General features: G+C 36.6%; 1 protein-coding gene across 2 annotated transcripts in view; it reads right to left on the minus strand.

Moving 5' to 3' along the window:
• myo1ea (myosin IEa) overlaps positions 1 to 16,760 on the minus strand; it is a 52,842-nt gene extending 36,082 nt beyond the window's left edge. The window contains exons 1-2 of one of the 2 annotated variants that reach the window (XM_028014756.1): positions 16,481 to 16,760; positions 564 to 707 (exon numbers count right to left, since the gene is read on the minus strand). In XM_028014756.1, coding sequence (XP_027870557.1) covers positions 564 to 707; positions 16,481 to 16,483 — 147 coding nt within the window. In that variant the 5' untranslated portion in view covers positions 16,484 to 16,760. The remainder of the gene's footprint in view (positions 1 to 563; positions 708 to 16,480) is intronic. The other variant, XM_028014757.1, reaches the window with a different exon arrangement.
• Between the last annotated feature and the right edge of the window lie 2,799 nt (positions 16,761 to 19,559).

Below are 19,559 nucleotides of genomic sequence, written 5' to 3' on the forward strand. Positions count from 1 at the left end.
AACTCAAAAACACGATAGATTGCTGGATGACTGTCCCAGCGCCCCTACCACCAGGCTTAGTAGGTTTTCTGGAGGAAACCCAGTTTTATATGCTGATTTTAACACTTTCAGAACGTTTTGTGTGAACTTTTATATCTGTTGTTGTTGTTACACCTGAATTCCCCCCTTTGCAGCAACATAAAAGCTGTTTCTACTCTATTCCATCCAAAATCTAGTACAGAAAGATTCCCTGAACAGAGGTTTCTCCATTATGCAATACGCTGTCACTCACAACTTTTTTTTTTTTTTTTGCATCCCCCTGTGAGACAAACTACAGCACGTCTGACTCACAGATGGAACAGCGGTCAGATATCTGGTTGAGATCTGTTACAAAGAGGCCCTTTCCCACCTTCTCGCTGCAGGACCTCTGGGGGAATTTGTCACCTTCCCACACTGACGTCAAGGATTGCTCATTGCTAATATGTCACAGTGAACGGGCATTCAGCTATTCTGGGAGAAGTGGGAATGAGACGGCTTGGACATTTCTCACAGGATTATGAACAGAAAGTGCGAGCGAAGGATACAAAGATGTAGTCATCCATGTATCTCTTCTTGAGGTTGTCCACGATGCCGTCCTCGCTGATCTTGCTGAGCAGGACCATGTCATCCACGCCGCTGTGTTTGACATTGTGGCTCTGCCAGTGGTACCGGTAGTGGCCCCGGCTCCCCTGAAACAAAAAACACACAATGCACAATTGTTAGTTCGCTCGGAGAAACACAATGGCGTGAACGAATCTAGAGTCTGACATCAGGGTGGGCCAGATGCGCTGCTACAATACACCAGCCCACTCATAACCTGAGGTTGTGTGGGTTTCGTCTTCCTGTTGAACTAATGAGATGAACCTCAAGCCTGAAAGTTAAAGTGTGGAAATCTTTTGATTTGCACTTTGAAATAATGCAAGTTCAGATTCCCACTAGTGCTGCGTTTTATTTATCCAAGTGTTAAAAATGCAGAGATTTGACTTTCAACCACATCTCAGCCCTCCTTCCCCCTGCGCCCTTGTTTTTCTTTTAGCAGAGTTTGTCTCGGGAGATCTGAGGTCATTCATCATGTGCTGTGAGTCAGAGCCGCTTGGCTACTGTAGACGGGGGTCACGGTGTGCTGCAAGGAGCAAGTCTCTTTCTCCAGCATGGAGAACGACTCAGAGTCCGCAGAGAGAACGTGAGGCAAGTTAACTTTAAAACTCCCCCATCTTCAGTGGGGAAATGTGAACGGAAGGAAGACAAATAGACAATATCCTGCAGGAAAGAGAAACTTTGTGCATTCACTCTGAAAAAGTAGCATACAAGAATCAGCTTAGACAATTTCCATGCTTTCCATTTATAAGTAAATATCTCAAACAGTTTAGAGAAAGGTCAGAAAGGCTAAATTAAGTGCTCCAAAAATTACAGGTTATGACAAAAATCCCAAGTCATTTCCTGAAATCGTTTTACTAAATCTCTAAAATGTGTTCTGGTTTTTAGAGTTTGATTTAGGAGGTGAAATATATTCTAACCCATTTTAATGGGTCTAATCAATTTTTAATTGTGGTTAAATTGTGATTAAAATGCAAAGAACAGGATGTACTGTTAAGGTTTAATATAATTTTAATTTTAACGACCAGGTTATTACTCAGAAGACAGCAAAATGATGTGAAATGAGCATCAACTTGGCAAAAAAAACATATCTGGTTTATTTAAATTTGACTATAAATGCCATGTTAAAAATGAAATACTATTCTCAATAATCTGTGGGAAACTGCTTTGGTATTATAGCAAACAAACATTTTTTATTTCATTGCCATCACCCTAATCTTCAACTCCCTGCATAGATTTTCTGTTAGATTCAACCCAAACTATAAGGTTTTAATATTTCTTCCAGTCAAAAGAAACATGCAAGTTAAATTAAAATATTAAACTAAATCTGCCTGGCGTATGAATAATTTAATTCAACAACATTAACTGTAAATACTTTGCATTGACTGTTTAGTAATTTTACAATTATTCACTGTTAAGCACGTAGTTTCTATAGAGATGCACCATCAATCCACCAGAGATCAGAATTAGCTAATTTTATTTTGTTTGCCTCCAATTGTTAAATTATCCATTAAGTTAATCAAAATAAATACCTGCCAAGATTTTCTGTCTGTAAATGCATCATTCAGGAAAATATACTTTTATCCACAAGTTGAGTTTAATAAACGTCAGATTAAGATTAGGTACATATAATAAATGGGAATAATTATGTAATTCCTTTATTTTTCTCTTGGGTTAAGAATATCCTCTTGATAAGAACACTCAGTAATTTTAATTTTAATTTTTAAATTAAATTTTATTTCATTTTAATTAATTTTTTTTTTTTACATTTTAAGATACTTAGATAAAAAAAATAAAACAAATCAGAAATAAAAACTGAAGCCAGTAGGCCAGAAACCACCAGCGCCTCTATGAGTCTCCTTATAAATGCATTTCTAGTTTTCAAGGTTTTTTTTCAAAGACAGAAATAAATGTAAGCCTCATTACCAAGACCAGGCGCCGATTTAACGAGCAACATAAACTACTCTGGAGGTAAAGCATTTAGCATCAAATAGCACGTTAATCTCAAAAGTCTAGAAAATGTTTATGTTCTGACTTTTTTCTTAATTAAACTTAATCAAGCCTTTAATCTCGCAGTATTTTACTACCCTTTTGGTTTCATGTAACCACTTTATAAGGGAATAAACGCATCACAGCACAACTTTAAATATCTGTGATTTTTCATTAAGGTGTGCTACATAAAACAAAGCAAAAACAAAAGCATGAAGTTTAATATGTGAAATTTTGCATTTGTTCACATGAAGTCATGTGATATTTTCAAACTTAAGCAGAAACAGCTAAAACTTACAGTTTTAACCACCTGTAAAAACCGTCCATCTGCTTAGTTTGCAGCAACAAGACTTTATATATAACTATGCTAAATCACATTTAAACAAGAAAAACGCACAGGCTTCAAGTCTGGGGTTCTTTCAACAACTAGGTTCGCTGAATCTGGATAAAACGTATCCCACAACCTCTAAAAATAAAGTCTGACTCATAAGATCTCAAAGTTAGTAGTGTACTAACTTCAACTTAGCCTGAAAGATGAATAAAAAATATCCACCAAATCTATTTATTACAAAATAATTATACATTATACCAGGCATGAAGGGTCAGACTTTGAGTATATTTTGTAAAATATTAACATATGTTTATCAGTATCAAAAGAATTTAAGGAATGTTTCTTTGTGCTGAAACATGTGATTTAATATTTACTTTGCATCAGGGATCACATGAAAAAAGTGAATGTTGCTCATGTCTCAATGAAAGATGCAAACGTTGCATTAGATTACAACAGACTAAAAATTAATAAAAACAGCTGCTGCAAAACGACTGAAATATTCAGCATCAAAGAGCAAGAAAACAGCACAAAGGAGGGTAGTAAAAGTCGTTGTGCTTTCAGTAATTAACTTTAAATGAGTCTGGTAGGAGGGCCTGAAGCATTTCATATCCTGAAGGGGATTTTATTTAATTTTTTTTCATTCAAAGTAACCAAATTAGAACCACTTTACAATCAGAGTTATAACAGGGGTGAAGATTGTTAACAGCTTCTAAGACTAATTCAGGGAATGTTTTTCTGTAGGAGCAAAATGTTGCTTGGGGAGTCTTCAAATCACACTGTAACAGTTCTGAAACGGTCAAGTCTAGTCAAGTTTGTTTGCATGTCATGGTTTCTTTAAAGGAAGGGAAACAGCCATGCTAGCACTCTTATCCAAAATAAAGTGAAAAAGAGGAAAATCTAGATTTCTATGTTTAAGTTTAAAAAAAAAGACACATAAGTGAAATTCAACTTTTCTAGAAATAATTTTAAGTCCAGCCTGAAATGCTTGTGACTTTGCGTGTAAAAATCCAGTTTAATGTAATGGCATAAGCATCTCCACCACATTTAAGTCTGAACTTTGACTAGACCAAACACAAAAACTGCTAGCTTAAGCTTAAGCTAAGTGCTGACCAGATATTCTTTTTCAGCATTTTCTGATCATTTGTAGGATTCGTGTTTCAAACGATTACAGCAAGTTGACTGCAAACAGTCCCAGGCCATCATAGTGCCACTACCGTGTTTGACTTTCAGTACAATGTTCTTTTTTTGTGATGATTTTACAACAACCAAAAATTCCAGTTCTGTCTTAAAAATCCATAGAATATTTTCCCAAAAAGTCTTGTGGATCTTAAAGATGTTTTTTATACGACTACCATTTTGGTCTTTTTGGTCAGCAGGGATTTTGGCATTAAAACCCCCTCAACATGCCATTTTTGCTCATTCTCCTCCTTATTGTTGAATAAATGAAATCAACTGAAGCAATTGAGTCTATGTTTTCTCCATTTATAGATAATGGCTCTCATTATCACGGTTCCAAAACCACAGGATAGATTAGAAAGCTTTTCCATAGTGCTAAATGTCAATGACTTTGCTTCTCCTTTGTTTTCAAGGTTTTTGTTGGGGTTTTTTTTTAACTGGGGTGTGATGCGTTTCTCTACATCTGCACAGAAAGGCTATTCAGTCATGTCTGGCAGAAATCAGGCCAAGGTAAGATGAGTGAAAATGAACCAAAAAATGTGTATAATTATAATTATAGGTACTTCATGGCTTAAACGGCAGGTCAAACATATTTAGGAGGAACATTATTTTTTATTGCAATACGTACAGAAAGTGGGAGTGACAGAGTAGCACTTTCAGTCAACCAACAGAGAAGCTGTGTTTTGCTGGTTTTCCAATGCCAGTTTCAATTATATAAGTGCACAATGTCACAAAACAGGCCTGGATGTAAAGGTTGAGGTTCCTCAATGCAGGGAAGTTTAACACAGAGGTTTTGTGAAGAAACGCCAAACACAAAAAGAGAAGAAAAATCCTTAAGAATGATCCAACTCTCAAAATGAAATGACTCTTTAAATGAAATGATATTTTATCAACTGCTCTCTCTCTGTCTTTTAATTTAGTGCTGCTACAACAATCATTTTGCAAAAAGTAGCCTGCAGGTAAACTGAAGCCAGAAAGGTTTTGGTTCAACCACAAAGTAAAAGTATTCAATGTTAATGGTAAATGTCAAATGTTTTAAGGATTACGTCATGTTTGAGCCTCTTCCTGCTCAGTGAAGGAAGAAAATCTCATATTCTCCAGTAAACTGAGGGAGTAGATGCACAGAAAAGGAGGGCCTTACAAAAACATCCGGGAGGCGCTTTAAAAAAGTCAAACTCCTCTGCTGGCTGCTGAGCCAGGGGCCAAGGGTCACTTCCCCAAAGCATTGTCTAGCTCTTATCTTAATGAATATAGTTCTCTGCATTATCATTCAATTTTTACTCCTCAACAAGTTTAAAAGAAATGCATAAAATAACATTTTACAATTCAGAAAGCTTTTCTGACCAATTTCCCAGCATTTAAATAAAAGGTTAGCACTGTAATGTGAGGTTTATGTCTTATTCTGAGCACTCAGTGTCATCAATCAGTCCAGGTTTGTAGAAGAAGAAAGAAATTTCACTAATGGATTAGAGTCCAGGTTACAAAAGTTTAAACAATCGGATTTTTTAAAATCACATTTTGAACTGATTTTAATGCACCACATGTTATTCTACCATGTTATCACCCATAAAACAAAGACAGAGCTATTAATAAATAAATATTTATCATTATTAATATAGAAAATCCAAAGGAGAGACTTTATTGTGGGAGTGAATACAAAAGTCAAACTCAACATGCACATAATTTTCTAAGACTGACATAAAAGATAAAATAAGATAAAAATAAAACAGCATTCCATTAACTCATGCTAGCTGCAAAGCAAGGAGGTGGGAGTGTCATGACATGTCCAGCTCATCATCATAGGGTCCATCTTCAATTCTCTACCACGTATCAGAAGGTGCTTGGAGGAAATTTAAGATCATTATTAAAAATGGAAATTAGAGCTAACGGCCAATGGAACCCTGCAACATGAAAATTTATCAACAGAGCCACTAATATAAATATTAAGTCCTGGGCTGAGTCAAAGCACAGATCCTGATCTTATAAATGTGAGAATTGTGAACGAGCTGAATGTTTACTTGGTTGTTTCACATCCCTCATAGGGACAAACAAGAGGAAAAGTTTGAGTTAAACTTGATGAGGATGTTTGATAACTGCTGTCCGCTGTAGAGAAGATGCCCCGTCACCACACTACCTCAATATTTTCAACAAAAAAGCCTGAAATATGTTAATATCCAACAATGCACAATGAGAGTATATAAACATGCTTCAATCATGCACACAATAATACACAAAAGGCTAAGAAAAAGAAGAAACAACATTCAATATCATACTTTTACAAGATTTTTTTTTGAATAGATTTACCAGCTTAACATTTCATACATTCATTTTTTAGAAGAAGTTATTTAAAATACTGCCTCCACTTTCTCAAATGGTGAGGTATTAGTTTCCTATTTTAGTCACATTTTAAGTGTTTTTGACTCATAACTCCCTTTATCTCCTTCTTAAAACGACACAGTTAGCGCTGGTGGAAGTGGAGCGGAAAAAAAAGTAGTGTACACAAACACACATGAGCACAAACACAAGGGACACGTGTTACAATATGAAGTCAAGGGTAGGCATAACAACACCATCTCCATGCAACCACAGACTCAGAACAGAAAACAAACAGACACAGCAGAGGAATAAAGTGTGACATCACTAGAACATTGTTATGTAAAAACACCAAAATACAGCACACTTGTTATATAAAAAAGAAGAAAGAGAGCATGGTTCCCATACATTATATATGAATGTATTTAAAGTAAAAGCAGAGCTTTTTTTCTAAGCTAAAACAAAGGAATCTCAACACCAGTCGAGATCCATAAGCCCAGGTTTTCCCTTCATGCAAATACCATCACCAAATATGGAGAGTGCTGCGCTCTGCCTCAGCGTACAGGAAATGGCTGGGTTTGATTCAGTATCATAAGCGGCACTTTTCCCCACATTTTTCCTTTTTTTTTTTCTTCCCTTTCCACACCAAGGAAGGACAAGCAGTCCTGCGAAGGCTGGAACAGGCAGCTCTGCTCATCTAAAATCAGTACTTTGCTCTGAAATAAGGACAAGCTGAAGTGATTCTTTGGTGTGAGATGAACTTTGAGAGGAATCACTCAGAACTTGGCTGGAAGCAAGTGACTGACATGTACAGCTCACCACAAGTGGTGGAAGTAAATATAACACTGAGCGTCATTCTTACCACAAACAGCTTGAGGTTCGGCCCTGAACCACGCCTCCTGGTTAGTCATCAGATTAGAGAAGGAATTTCTAATGAAGCAAAGCCCTGAGACTAAATCTTCTAGAAGAACAGAGTCTTCTCACATTCATGAACACATTTTATATCCAACTGCACGAAGAAAATGCGGTTATGAATTGTAGGTGATTCATCCAGCAGAAAAGGATTTACAGAAAACGTGGGATTAAATCTGAAAGCCAAGAAATTTCCAACAACAGCTAGACTAACACTACAGGAAGCAGCATTAAGATGATCGATTCTGACTAGATGAGAGGTTTCTTTCAAAGATAACACTGCAGCTTTGCTGAAAACGTCTTCAATTCATGCTGGGGATCATGCTGTGGTCTGACCACCTACAAATCTCACAAAATTCGGACTGAAGCATATTATTGCAGATGCAGCCAGAGGGTAGAGCATGCACAGTTCAATCACCATGCCAGTGGTTTTGTGTGTTTCAGGTCACTGACTCTAAATGATGTATTCTTTATGCTACAGCCAACCGTTTTCCAAAGTATACTGACTTTTATTGATTTCCTGAGTTCCTATTCGCTTCAGAGACATTTTGAAATCAATGCCAAACTGCCTGAGATAAACACTCCAAGGCAGCTTCAGTTTATGAATTTAAATATGTGCATTAAACTTCATTTCTAGATTGAAACCACACCAAGTTTCATGGTTTCAAAAAAGTAATAAAAAGCAATTTAATGGTTCAACTGTTTAAGAGTGTTGTTTAAAAAAAAACTGTAACTGTAATCCAATATCTACACCCAATTATTTATTTTTATATATTTTCTAGAACTACTAACAATACAGCTAAAAAAAAGAAGAAGAAAGAATCATCAGAATTTTTTACTTTTTTTAATTTCACTTAAAAAGTTTTTAGGCCATATTTCATTTATTGGACGTTTATTGTGCAGGATCCAGTGCAGAAATAATCATCAGGTGCAACCAAAATATCAAAGTAAAATAAACAAAAGTAAATAAATAAAAAAAAACCTTACAAATGCAAGGTAGTTTCAGCCAAAAGTCTCAGACAATGAGTTAACTTGTAAATACAGCTAAAGAGCAGAAAAAAAAAAAATTTTTTGAGAATGACCTGTTGTAGAAGTGCTTAATCTGCAATGCACACTCAATTAGTGAATGAGTTTCTGCTAACTTTTAAAGTCCAGCATTTAAGTGTGTATAACTACAAAAAAATATAGAAAAAAGTCCCAGACTATGAGCTCATTTGCTAATGAAGTAATAGAACAGAAGTAGAACATCTGAAAATGAACTACTGATTAAATTCTGCAGAAATAGTGTTGAATACACCCTCTTAATGGACACGCACCAGGAATATTTTAGTATTCAGGCTATGACTCAAAATTATGAAGAAAGAACAACAACTTGCAACAAAAGTCAGGGAACAGCTCCAACACATATTCAAGCAGAACATGTGGGTTGTTGTGACTAATTTGTCTCCATCTCTAGTTTAATCTGAGCGAATCAGAGTTCGGGGAAGAACCGTTCTCCTAGAGAAACTTCCACCTGCTCCCATTTGCTTGCATTCGCACTTTATCCGAGATCGCTCGGTGTGTGAAATCCTGCCAGATGACGAGAAAACTGCTGACAAAGACGGCTGGCCTTTTTCCAAAGTAAGGAGGAAAGATAAACAGGGATGAGAGACAGAGCAGAAATGGAGCAGGAGAGGCTGCGTGCGAGCCGGGTTGATCCTCTGAACTTTTCAGACACTGGCGGCTGTTTAAATCATGCTAAGGGCCCGGTTGTAACAGTCCGATTCATAAAGTTGAGAAAACGGCTGCTGGAGTCTACTGGAGATTTGACTGTGTTCACAATAAAGCTAATTTTACATTCATACACTGGAGAGTAAACCAATAACAATACAAACTGCAACAGAGGTGATCAATATCAACAGAAAATACATGCAATAATTTCACTGAACTCCAATGCAGAACCGCACAGCATTCTGGGGGATGTAGGCAGAGTAAAGACTTTAATCTCTCAACAGAGAGACACAGTTTACATTAACAAGAACAGACATCAACATTCAAAAAATAAAAATGGACTGCAAAATTAAAGGGCAGGACTGTAAGAGAATGGCACACTGAACATTGCTTAATGATTAAATTAATTAAAAACACAACAAGAAAAACACTAACCTGCAGAAATAAGGTTTTTGGACAAAAGTTTATCTGATGTGTCTTTAAAGAGCAAGATAAGATCAGCAAGTTTATAAAATCCGACTTCTTAAGGTGTTTTTGGGAAGAGATTGTTGAAATTCCAGCTTCACACGAGCATTTAAAGGCAGCATAAATACAAAAGAAAGCGTTGGCTGCACAGGTGAAACAATGAAGGGTGGAGTAGGAAATTGCAAGATGGTAAACAAAAAGCAAAACATTTTCAAGACTAACATAAAACAAAGCCACTTTTTATTCAAATATACAAGAAACAAACAAATAGAAACACAAAACATGGAAAATCTATAAACGTTTAATAGTTGCCATCTCTGGGTATCATTTCTCAACAACTCACAGTTGAACACAGAGAAAGTGTATATTAAATATTCTCCAGAGACAAACAGTTCACACACTGAGACAATAGGAACTGACTGACATTCCTCTTTAAACCACAGTCAATGACCCTGAACTGAGTTACAGCCTAGCAAACAGCAGAGAAGCCACTGAAACAGCCCAGGTCTAAATGAAGCATTGCCAATTAATCCAAAAGGCACAATGAGTTATTCTGACAGCCCCACAGCTCATATGGTGACTGTAGTCATTTGTAAACCAGAATAAACTATTTCACCGACAATGGTATCATACTGTGGTGAATCTCAAATTTCTGCGGTATGAAAGAAATTAAATCTACATTTCAATTCGCTCGATTTTGGAAACATGAGAAGCTACAGGTTAAAATGATGCTAAATGCTGTTCCTTCCAGGCAGGGCTGAACTCAGCAGCATCCCACATAGAAGATAGCCAGAATGATCTAAAGGACAGTCTTTGTGCTTCAACATGTTTCAACACGGCCCACAAACTTTTAATTCCTGGGAGAAAACTTCAAAAATGCGCATTTGCAACATCAAAAACTTAATCAGCCCCTTAAAGGAGCAGCAACGGCAACATGGCTGCCTATAAAAGATAATATAAAAGACAATGCGGTTTAGGGTGGAGCTCAGCTGAAATCCTAGACAAAAAAAAGACACGCCATTCAGTGCAGAGATTACCTTTCAAAGCACAGCAAACGCAGGCAGTGGGGGAGACATCACTGTCAGCTGTGCTGAAGTTATTCCTGTGATTTTAACTAATAAAATACACGTTGGCATGTAGGGTTTAAGCCACAGTAAAATAATACAAAAGCTAACTTCATGAAGAGAACTTTCTCTTTAAGATTTAGTACAACTACCAAACAAACGACTAATGTTTTTTTCTGGCATTTTACAATGGGGATTGAACACAAATGTAATCTTGTATCAGCTCTAAAAGCTGCAATCCTGAAAACAGCCACCGCAACAAAAGTATTCTTTGTTTTTCTTTTATCTACCATCTTCCGACAATTGCACTTGCACAAGCCAAGCACAATATGTATAAAAATTAAAATCATCACATACCAAAAACTTCTACCACAGAGGGAGGTTGTATGGCATTTACTGTGAAAGGTCCTTCAGGTCAGAAGAAATGCTTTAATCCGATTTGAAGGCTATTCCTTAAAGTATCAATCAGTGTTCACTGCTGCAATTCACTGGCTGTAGTGAATGCAAGTCTGACTTTAAATGTGCAAAATGACAAAATTGGACATAGTAAAAATGTAAGACAGTTGGGGGGAAAAAAGCTGTCTGCACAGAAGGAACTAAATAAATACAGATGGGTGGGTATTATCATAAAACAAGCAAAAACAACAGCAACTAATAAAAACATTTTCAGATATTAACTAACTACTGCACAAAATAATTAAAATTCTGTTTCTGAAAACTGCGACTGAGATTAACCCAGAGATTTCAGACTCTTCCTTTTCACCACCATTTATGAACTTTAGCACCACAACCACTAAAGTCCCACATCATGCAGGGGCATTGTGGGAAGTGAGCATTTATTCAGCATACCCAAATATTTTATTAGCATTCACAATTTGCATGCAAGGCACTTGAAATATAAAGTCCTACTAAATACTGCAACCAAACAGTCATTTGTGGTTCCAATAGAGCAAAACTGACTTTGCACAGCATTTAATTCCACTTATCAGGCAGCCCTAAAATGAACATGAAGGCTTGTTTTTACTCTTAAATTTAATCTATTAAACAGAAGGCCTTTGCTATTTTATAAATGTGATCACAGAAGTAAGATGCTTAAGTCAATATTAGCTTGTGAGTGGCACTGTACTCATTAGGTGAAACCTCGACTCGGATTGGTCCTGCTACCTGCACTGACAGCCCACAGATATGGACACTTCAGGATTGATTACCAGCAGAAACCAAAAATGATGAGAGAGTAATTTTCACATCCTATAAAGTGATGAATGTTGCAGCTATTAAGCTGACAATGCAATTATTTATTGCTCTGTAGACGTAAGATTGTAAATTTTACTTGGATGCTTGTTTAACAGAGCGCGACTTCACAGAATACGTTCGCTAAAGTCCAATGTTTCAATATTAATTTAACTTCCTGATAAAGCAGGAATTAAGTTGCAATCTTCTTAACAATAATCTGGTCATTTTTAAGCAGTAAATGCCCCCCTGCATGTCTCACCTGAGAAACTGTGTGAGGAAATGGTGTCCTACTTAAGCAAAAACACAATTAATATGCCAAGAAAATTATTCAGATCTTTCTTGGTCACCTTCTTTGACCGAATGAATAAAATCTTATCAATTAAGATCAAAGATTCGGAGAAATCGTATTATTCAGCAGAACCATTTGATAGATGAAAAGAGGCAACAGTGGAAGCACTAATTTGTGTTTCTTTTTGTTATTCTCATAAACAGCTGACTTTAGAGACAACTATCACAGAGAGACTGAGGATATGTTTATCTCTACAGAAGTATTTTAGAATTAATACAATGACTCAAGTCTGCCAGAAAAGAGTCAAACCAGCTGATTCTGAATGTTTTCCTCTGAATAACGGTAAGTCTGTTCCTAAAACAGCTGACAAACCTTTTTAAAGCTTTGACTCACCTTTTGTTCCTTATGTATCACTGTCAACAGTTTGGAAACTTTTTACTTGTTTTTAGGGAAATCTCAATAAGAATTTCTTAATGCGTCTTTAAATATACAATTTATCTTTTGTTGGATTTAAAAAAAAAATAATCATGAAACAAAAAGAAAAACAAAAGGCTGAATCTTATGCACAAGAGGCTCCCCTGTGGAAAAGATATCATTAAATCAAACTGGTGATAACTCATCATCTGGATAGTTGAGAGTCTAAAAAGTCAGTAATAAGGACGTCACTGCATACCAAGTTCAGAGATATATATATATATTTTTTAAATATAAGTAACAAAATAACAGGCTGTCAAAAGGAGGCTAATTTACTAAAATTAACAAAGAGAAACCTCATATTGTGTAAAACCCAGATTCAGAAAGAATCCCGCTTCTTGTAAAGTTAGTCACAGGAATACGTAAACATTTGTTATGATAAAGGTAAAATTTTAACTTCCTGTGTCTTTAAGAAAGAAGGTTTAACAAAATCAATCAGTAAGACAAACCCATAGAAAGAGACAGCTAAAGCACAAGTAAAGCTTCGACCATGCAAGAGGCCATTCATTAACCAGGAGGGTGAACATTGACTCCTGCGTGGCCTGGGGAAGCTATCGGAGAAGATAACCGGAGCAGAGCAGCAGGAGCCTGACTTTGCTCTCCATCCAGGAAAGTCATACATGCAAATTAGCAGCTACAACAGGACACTGCCTGCTCCACTATCCAAGAACAAGAGGGGGGGAAAGCATGCTGAAGAAGATTATAAAGTCAAAATAAAACTCTACTGATCCAATTATGATGAGTTAAAGAAGAGAGTTCACAACAAAGCTGACTTATTCATCACCTGTTTGTTAAAAACAATTTAAGCAAAAAAAGGGAAGTGGCATATTCTGACATTTAGTGCATCCTAAAGTGACGAAAATTTATTGGGAGACAGATATGAATATTTGTGACACATTATATAAGACTTTTAATATACAACACAGTTACGACATTTTACTCAAACTCCACATGCTGCTTCTTCAGAAAGTGTTTTTAAAAAAAAAAAAAAAAAAAGCTAAAACAAAGAAAAGGCTTCAAAATTGGTGATGGTGGACATCCACCACACACCGGGCGTCTTTACTCGCTTTTGGCCAGATTTACTATAATTAGAGTTAGAGATTTATTTATATTTTATGGCATACTTGAATATCTAAATGTGATGAAGGTGACTTGCTAAAGTTAAAGCTGAGCATTACATTTGGACCAAAGGGTGACTTTCAGTGTGGCATGGCTGTTTGTGCCAAACTGGCTGATCAGTGTTTCAGAAACTGGTCATCTACTGGGATTTACCAACATAATCACTCAGGTTAACACAGAAACGTCTGAAAAAGCAAACATATCTGGTGAACAGCATAACCTGTTGAGGTCAGGGGACGCTGGGCAGACAGGTTCGATAAGACAGAAAGAGATCAGTAGCTGAAACAGCCACATTTCAATCAAAGCAAGCAGAACAACAGAGAAGTAGAAGTTACTCAAGAGTAGGAAACTGAAGCAGCCTAATAAAGGTGGAGAAGAATATACTGGAAAAGTATTGTCTTTGTTTCAGTGGTGGCATTTCCAATAGCAGATCCACAATACTGAGAAGATTAGGAAGGTAACAATTTCTATCTTTAGTATTTAAAAATTGCAAACTGTGTTGCAGAATACTTTAAACGAGGTCAGCAGTTCATATATTTCCATGTTCCAGTTTGCCTCAATACAAAAAAAAGAGAAAAAAGCTTGGAAAATGTAACAAAAATAATAATAATTTTGTTATTTTGTTGTTCTGAGTGCTGCTGTTCTCCCAAACATAGAAGTCCTCATATAGGAAACAGCTAACATCGCTAAAAGCAGCTCTGAAATAAAGTATAAACATACTACAGATACAGCACATTCTGGGACACAATAGCAGAAGTTTCAGTGTCATCACTATGCAGACTACTGAAGGAATAAGCACAGAAACAGTTTTTTATAAAGTGACAACATCCATCACATCGTTATCCTCTTTTTAATAAGCCATGGATGATTAAAAGTAATTTCTGAATCTATATTTGTAGCCAGTCAGCAAATCGCATCATCAATGAGTCATGAGTCAGCACTATTTGAGAGCAACTCCACCCTGATCATCACAAACATCCTGAGAACTGAACTAGCATGAAGAGACATTGCTTTAAAAACTATCAAAAGTGATTTTTAACCGAGGATTTCCACAACGGAAGACAGATCCTTGGCTCAGTCAGAGGAAATTCAACAGAGGGCTGTAAGTCATGGCGTGCAAACGGTGAGTTTAAACAGGTACACAGCCACTTGATAAACAACTTCAACTCTTGACGGCAACTTAGATTTACAAAGCAAAAATATGAGCTCCACTTGTTCCTGATTTACGGTAAGCCCTACGGTGGCATAAGTAAACACTCGTGAGGCCCGTGTGAACAGTAGGTAGCAAAAAGCTGCGGATAAATGAAAGCATGAAAGGCAGGGATCAAAAGAAGAGTGGGAGCGGACTGAGCAGCAGCAACAGGCCTAACGAGTTCCCCAGGTCCACAGGACGGCTGCTCGGCCTCTTTTCAGACACAAAGCTTGAATTCCTGAGCAAATCTCTACAGCAGTGGAAGGTCTGAAGCTTTGAGTTCAAGGGGGAGCCAGATCTCTGTTGGAAAAACTAATGCAGAACATCTGCTGCCGTACCATCTTACAATTCAACATCTGGAAGAGAAGGAAGTAGTGAGCAATGCTGATGTCTGCTGCTCCAGACAGTTATGATGAAAATCAGGCTATTCTTGTTCCTTTTCTGTCTAAGGGAGTCTGAAGCAAACCAAGGCGAGCATTTCCTGAAACAATTTCTATCTATCAATGCAAATTATATATTTTAATCAAATGATTGTAGGGGAATGACTTTAGTTTTCCCAGACTTTGTCATGTAGAAATAATTTAAATTGACAATAGCCACAAATGCAGGAATCTATTCACTTTTTCTTTATGTACGTTAGTTGTAATTCAACTGTAAATGTACATCACGATAATATAGGTCAAGCAGCGATTTGCTTTTCCTTGGGGTAACCTGACCTCCAGGTTCAACTTGTTGCTTAAGATGAGGAAATGAAGCAGGTCTCAGTCCAACTTGTGTTTAAAAAGACAAAAACTGTCCTAACGCTCCCTGAAGATGCTCATATTTACAAATGGAGTTCTCTCCAACCTGTCTTCATGAGTATTACAATTATTATATTGTGCACTTTGTAGCAATTTAAAGCAAACAAATGTTCTCGGGTCAATCCAGGCAAATTGGATCATGAGGGTGATAGCAGTCTGTATCACAGCTAAAGTAAATGTGCTTCTCCGGGTGATAAAGGCTTCTCCGGGTGATAAAGGCTTGTGTAATTATTGCCAAAACACAGTGATGAGCCTCACACAGGCTGCTGAGCCTAGGTGTGTCTGCTGCAGGGGATGGCATTCAGCAACCAGGAAAAACCTGTCTCCGGGTAATGTGCAGACACACAAGTTGTTTCACATACTGTACACTCCACCTGACACATGCTCGCTGGCTGACTAACCGGTTTCCTTAATGCAAGACCTGGTGCACCTGACTGATGCTTTATGTGAATATAAATATTCCTGGGTGAAAATCAGATGATGAGTCCAGGATATAGGCTTCCCAGCTGCATTTAGAGCAGACCCCCTAAGAAAAGTGGGTCTGCTGTTAGGAGTGAGGAGTGTGAAAAGCAGCTAAAAATCTGTTATTGTGAGATAAATTAATTAAAAAAGAAGAAAAACAAAAATAAAAATACATTAACTAATAAACAAACATTTGTAGACATATTTATTTTCTGGACTTAACCTTTTTTTTTTTTTTTTTTTACAAATAATTATGTGTTTGTTTTCCCAGCTCTCCAGAATATAGTTGGTCTATAACTACTAGCTACTTTAAACAAGTGATACCAAAACACTCACCATCCTCTAATTTCACAGCAGCTCCACTCAGTCCTCTGTCGTATTTCCACAATCCAGTATTTGTGCGAAACTCGGTGAAGTTCGCAGTCCTTATTTATTTATTTATTTTTTTTTAAGTCTACAGCTTTAATCTGAAATCAGAGAGGAGGAGGAGGAAGGGAAAAAGTTCAAGTTTTCAGAAGTTATTCCTGTAAAAGCGGGGACTGCATGGATGCGGTTTCCTCAGCTGCGTCCTCCGTCCATGGTGAAGTCCCACACTGACAGCCAGCAGAGGAGCATCGGCTCTGAAACATAACACGGGAAACTGAGCCAGGAGATCCAATCAAAGGGCACGCAGCAAGTAGTATGTTTAAATATTCATCAGTTTCCGCGAGCGACTCCACTGGGCATGCGCGGAACTTCAGCCGGCCGATAGCGTCATTACCAGACCGAAAGTTATTATAGCACGAAATGTGGTGATCTGAGCGAGGATGGGAGAAAGATGCTAGTCTTAAAATACTCGCAAATCAAAGTTGTAATGGTCTAGTTGCAACTTATGCTCAGCAATTTTCTCCAATCCTACATTGATAGCAGATTTTCTTCAGTTTGTTTTGTTTTTTAAAGTAATCCTAGTTACTGATTAGAGAAACTTCATTATTGTGTGAAGCCTGATTGTGGGATCTGTTAAACAGTACCTCTTCAAATGTAAACTATTATAATTGGTTTAATCATTACTTTTGATTATATCTAACTTGAATACAGATATGATTAAAATTTCCATTGTAAATAAGTTTTCAATTTAAATGTAGCCGCTGTAGTGGCTTTAACTGTTGTAAAGAGTAAATGAATGCAGATTACAAATTGTTCCAGTTGTTCAAATACCACTGAAAACCTTCAAAGCTGGAATGAATCTGATCTTCATAGAATAAAACCAGCATAAAGAAGGGAAATAATTTTGCAAGACCTGCCTCATTTATATTATTGCATACATTATGATCTCAAGCTTTTCTTTGTTTTAAATTACGCCACAGTTTTTTTTCCCCATTAGCTGATGTAAATACACATCTGATGTATCGACAGATTTATCAACACTCATGAAATCATTATTTATCCTAAAATTTTCTGAAAATCATTGGGATGTTTTCTTTAAAACGTGGTAAATATCTAAGCCTATTTTCAGAGTGGTTATTTTGTAAATAATATGCAGGGATCAAGCAAAAACACACATTTCATAATGGAATCAATAGACGTCATTGTTGGGTCACAGTTATATGTAAAACAAGTTTTGTTGGTGATTAAGGGATAGATTAAATAAAAGGGTCTTTAAAATCCCTATTATGGCGGCTCATATAACCGTAGGCCTTATCTGCTGATTACATCACAGTAAAAGGTCAAACAAAGCAGGGGAGCAGCACAAAATCGACCTGCAACTGAATAAACAAACCGAACAACAAAACTGATTAAGCAGTTCTTACTTACAGCATTCCACTGCTAATTATATGTCAGCTGCAATGAATATAAGATATATTATCTTGCTTCAGTTGATTTTGTTGTGTTTCTTTAATACCTCGTCTGACACAAAATAAAAAAAATACTAATGATACTTTCATGCAGTTATATTTATTTATTCATCTATTGCCATTTAAAGACAGCAGACTTTTGGGACATATTGCATAAAATATACTATTAATCTCCAGATATCGGCCTTTGTCCAATACTAAAAACCATTTTTTGTGTTTCTGAATAAAATGTCAATCAATCTGAGTTTTTTCAGGCAACTAAAATCCATTTCAAATTTTCTTTGAAATGCCAATATTTTGCTTCAGAAGTGCTTTACTTATTACAACTCGTGTCCAATCAGACTGATTCCTGTCTGGACATGAATGTTGCGTGGTGAGTCTATGGGTGTAACCCCCTCTAATAGGCAACTTCATGTTTGCATTGCCTACACATACGGTAATGTGTAGTTTTAGTGGGTTAGTCTTGTTTTTCAATTGGTTCTTGTTTCTTTGGGTGTACCAACATCTCAGAGGACATTTGTTAATGTGCTGTGGTTAAATAAACATCTGTCTTGTTCTAACTGTCAAATACAATGTGAAAAAGTTTGAAAGGAGTAAAATCGACATGTTTAGTTAGTCATCTGTCAGCAACTAAATGCGGCAAGAACGTCTGTGATGCCTTTCGTCTGCTCTTTTGCCGCCATCTTGTGGACAAATGAGTGTATTACATTAATTTGAAACAAAAAAGAAAATTGATAACTGAAAGGATTTATCAAATTCTATGAAGTTTCTTCTTGTAAAGTAATGAATGAATGAACGAAAGCAAGATATGTCAGAATAGAAACCACTTCTGTATCCATAACCGTGAGTCAATTTACCATAAAACACTCTCCATAATGTCTACAGTAACAAGTTCCTGCTGTTAAAGGCCTGCCATTTTATTCTCTAGTGGGCGTTTTATTGCCTTTAAGTTGCTAAAAATCTGCCTTACTTTAAATGTGATGGTAGGTCAGTTAGGCCTGTTTTCTTTCAACCTAATAACCTGTCCTGTAAATGGTACTTGTTTGGCTTAAAATGCTTTGTTGATGATAGGATGATAAACAAGTACCGATACTCAAATAAGCATGTTCAGAATGCCCTGTCTGAATGCGCAACAGCTGGAAATAATAAAAAATGCTGACTGCTTTTCGCACAGGCTCTTTAAAGCTGCAAAATAATTAATTGGAAAAAATATTTCCAGTCCTAAATCATAGTAATATTTGATTTCAGGTGCAACATTAAATAGGATCAGAATTAGACAAAAATAAAATGAAGCATAGAGCCACTCTGACTTGTGTCACCAATTTAGGATGATAGAGGTAATATTTTTTTGGCACTTTCTTGAGTGATTAGTACCAGTTGAGCACCATTTAAATGCCACAGTCATTTAAGAGTCATAAATCATTTATGACCAGAGTATCACCACATTCTGATGGCTATTTCAAACGGGATCATCCGAGCTACATAGTTGCGTGTGGTTTGAATAACTTCACTATAATGGCTCTCAGTTCCATTTCAGATAAAGTTTCCAACACCTTACTGATTGTATTTTCCCAATGAAT

Source organism: Xiphophorus couchianus, chromosome 4 (assembly GCF_001444195.1).
Source record: "Xiphophorus couchianus chromosome 4, X_couchianus-1.0, whole genome shotgun sequence".
Taxonomy (NCBI): domain Eukaryota; kingdom Metazoa; phylum Chordata; class Actinopteri; order Cyprinodontiformes; family Poeciliidae; genus Xiphophorus; species Xiphophorus couchianus.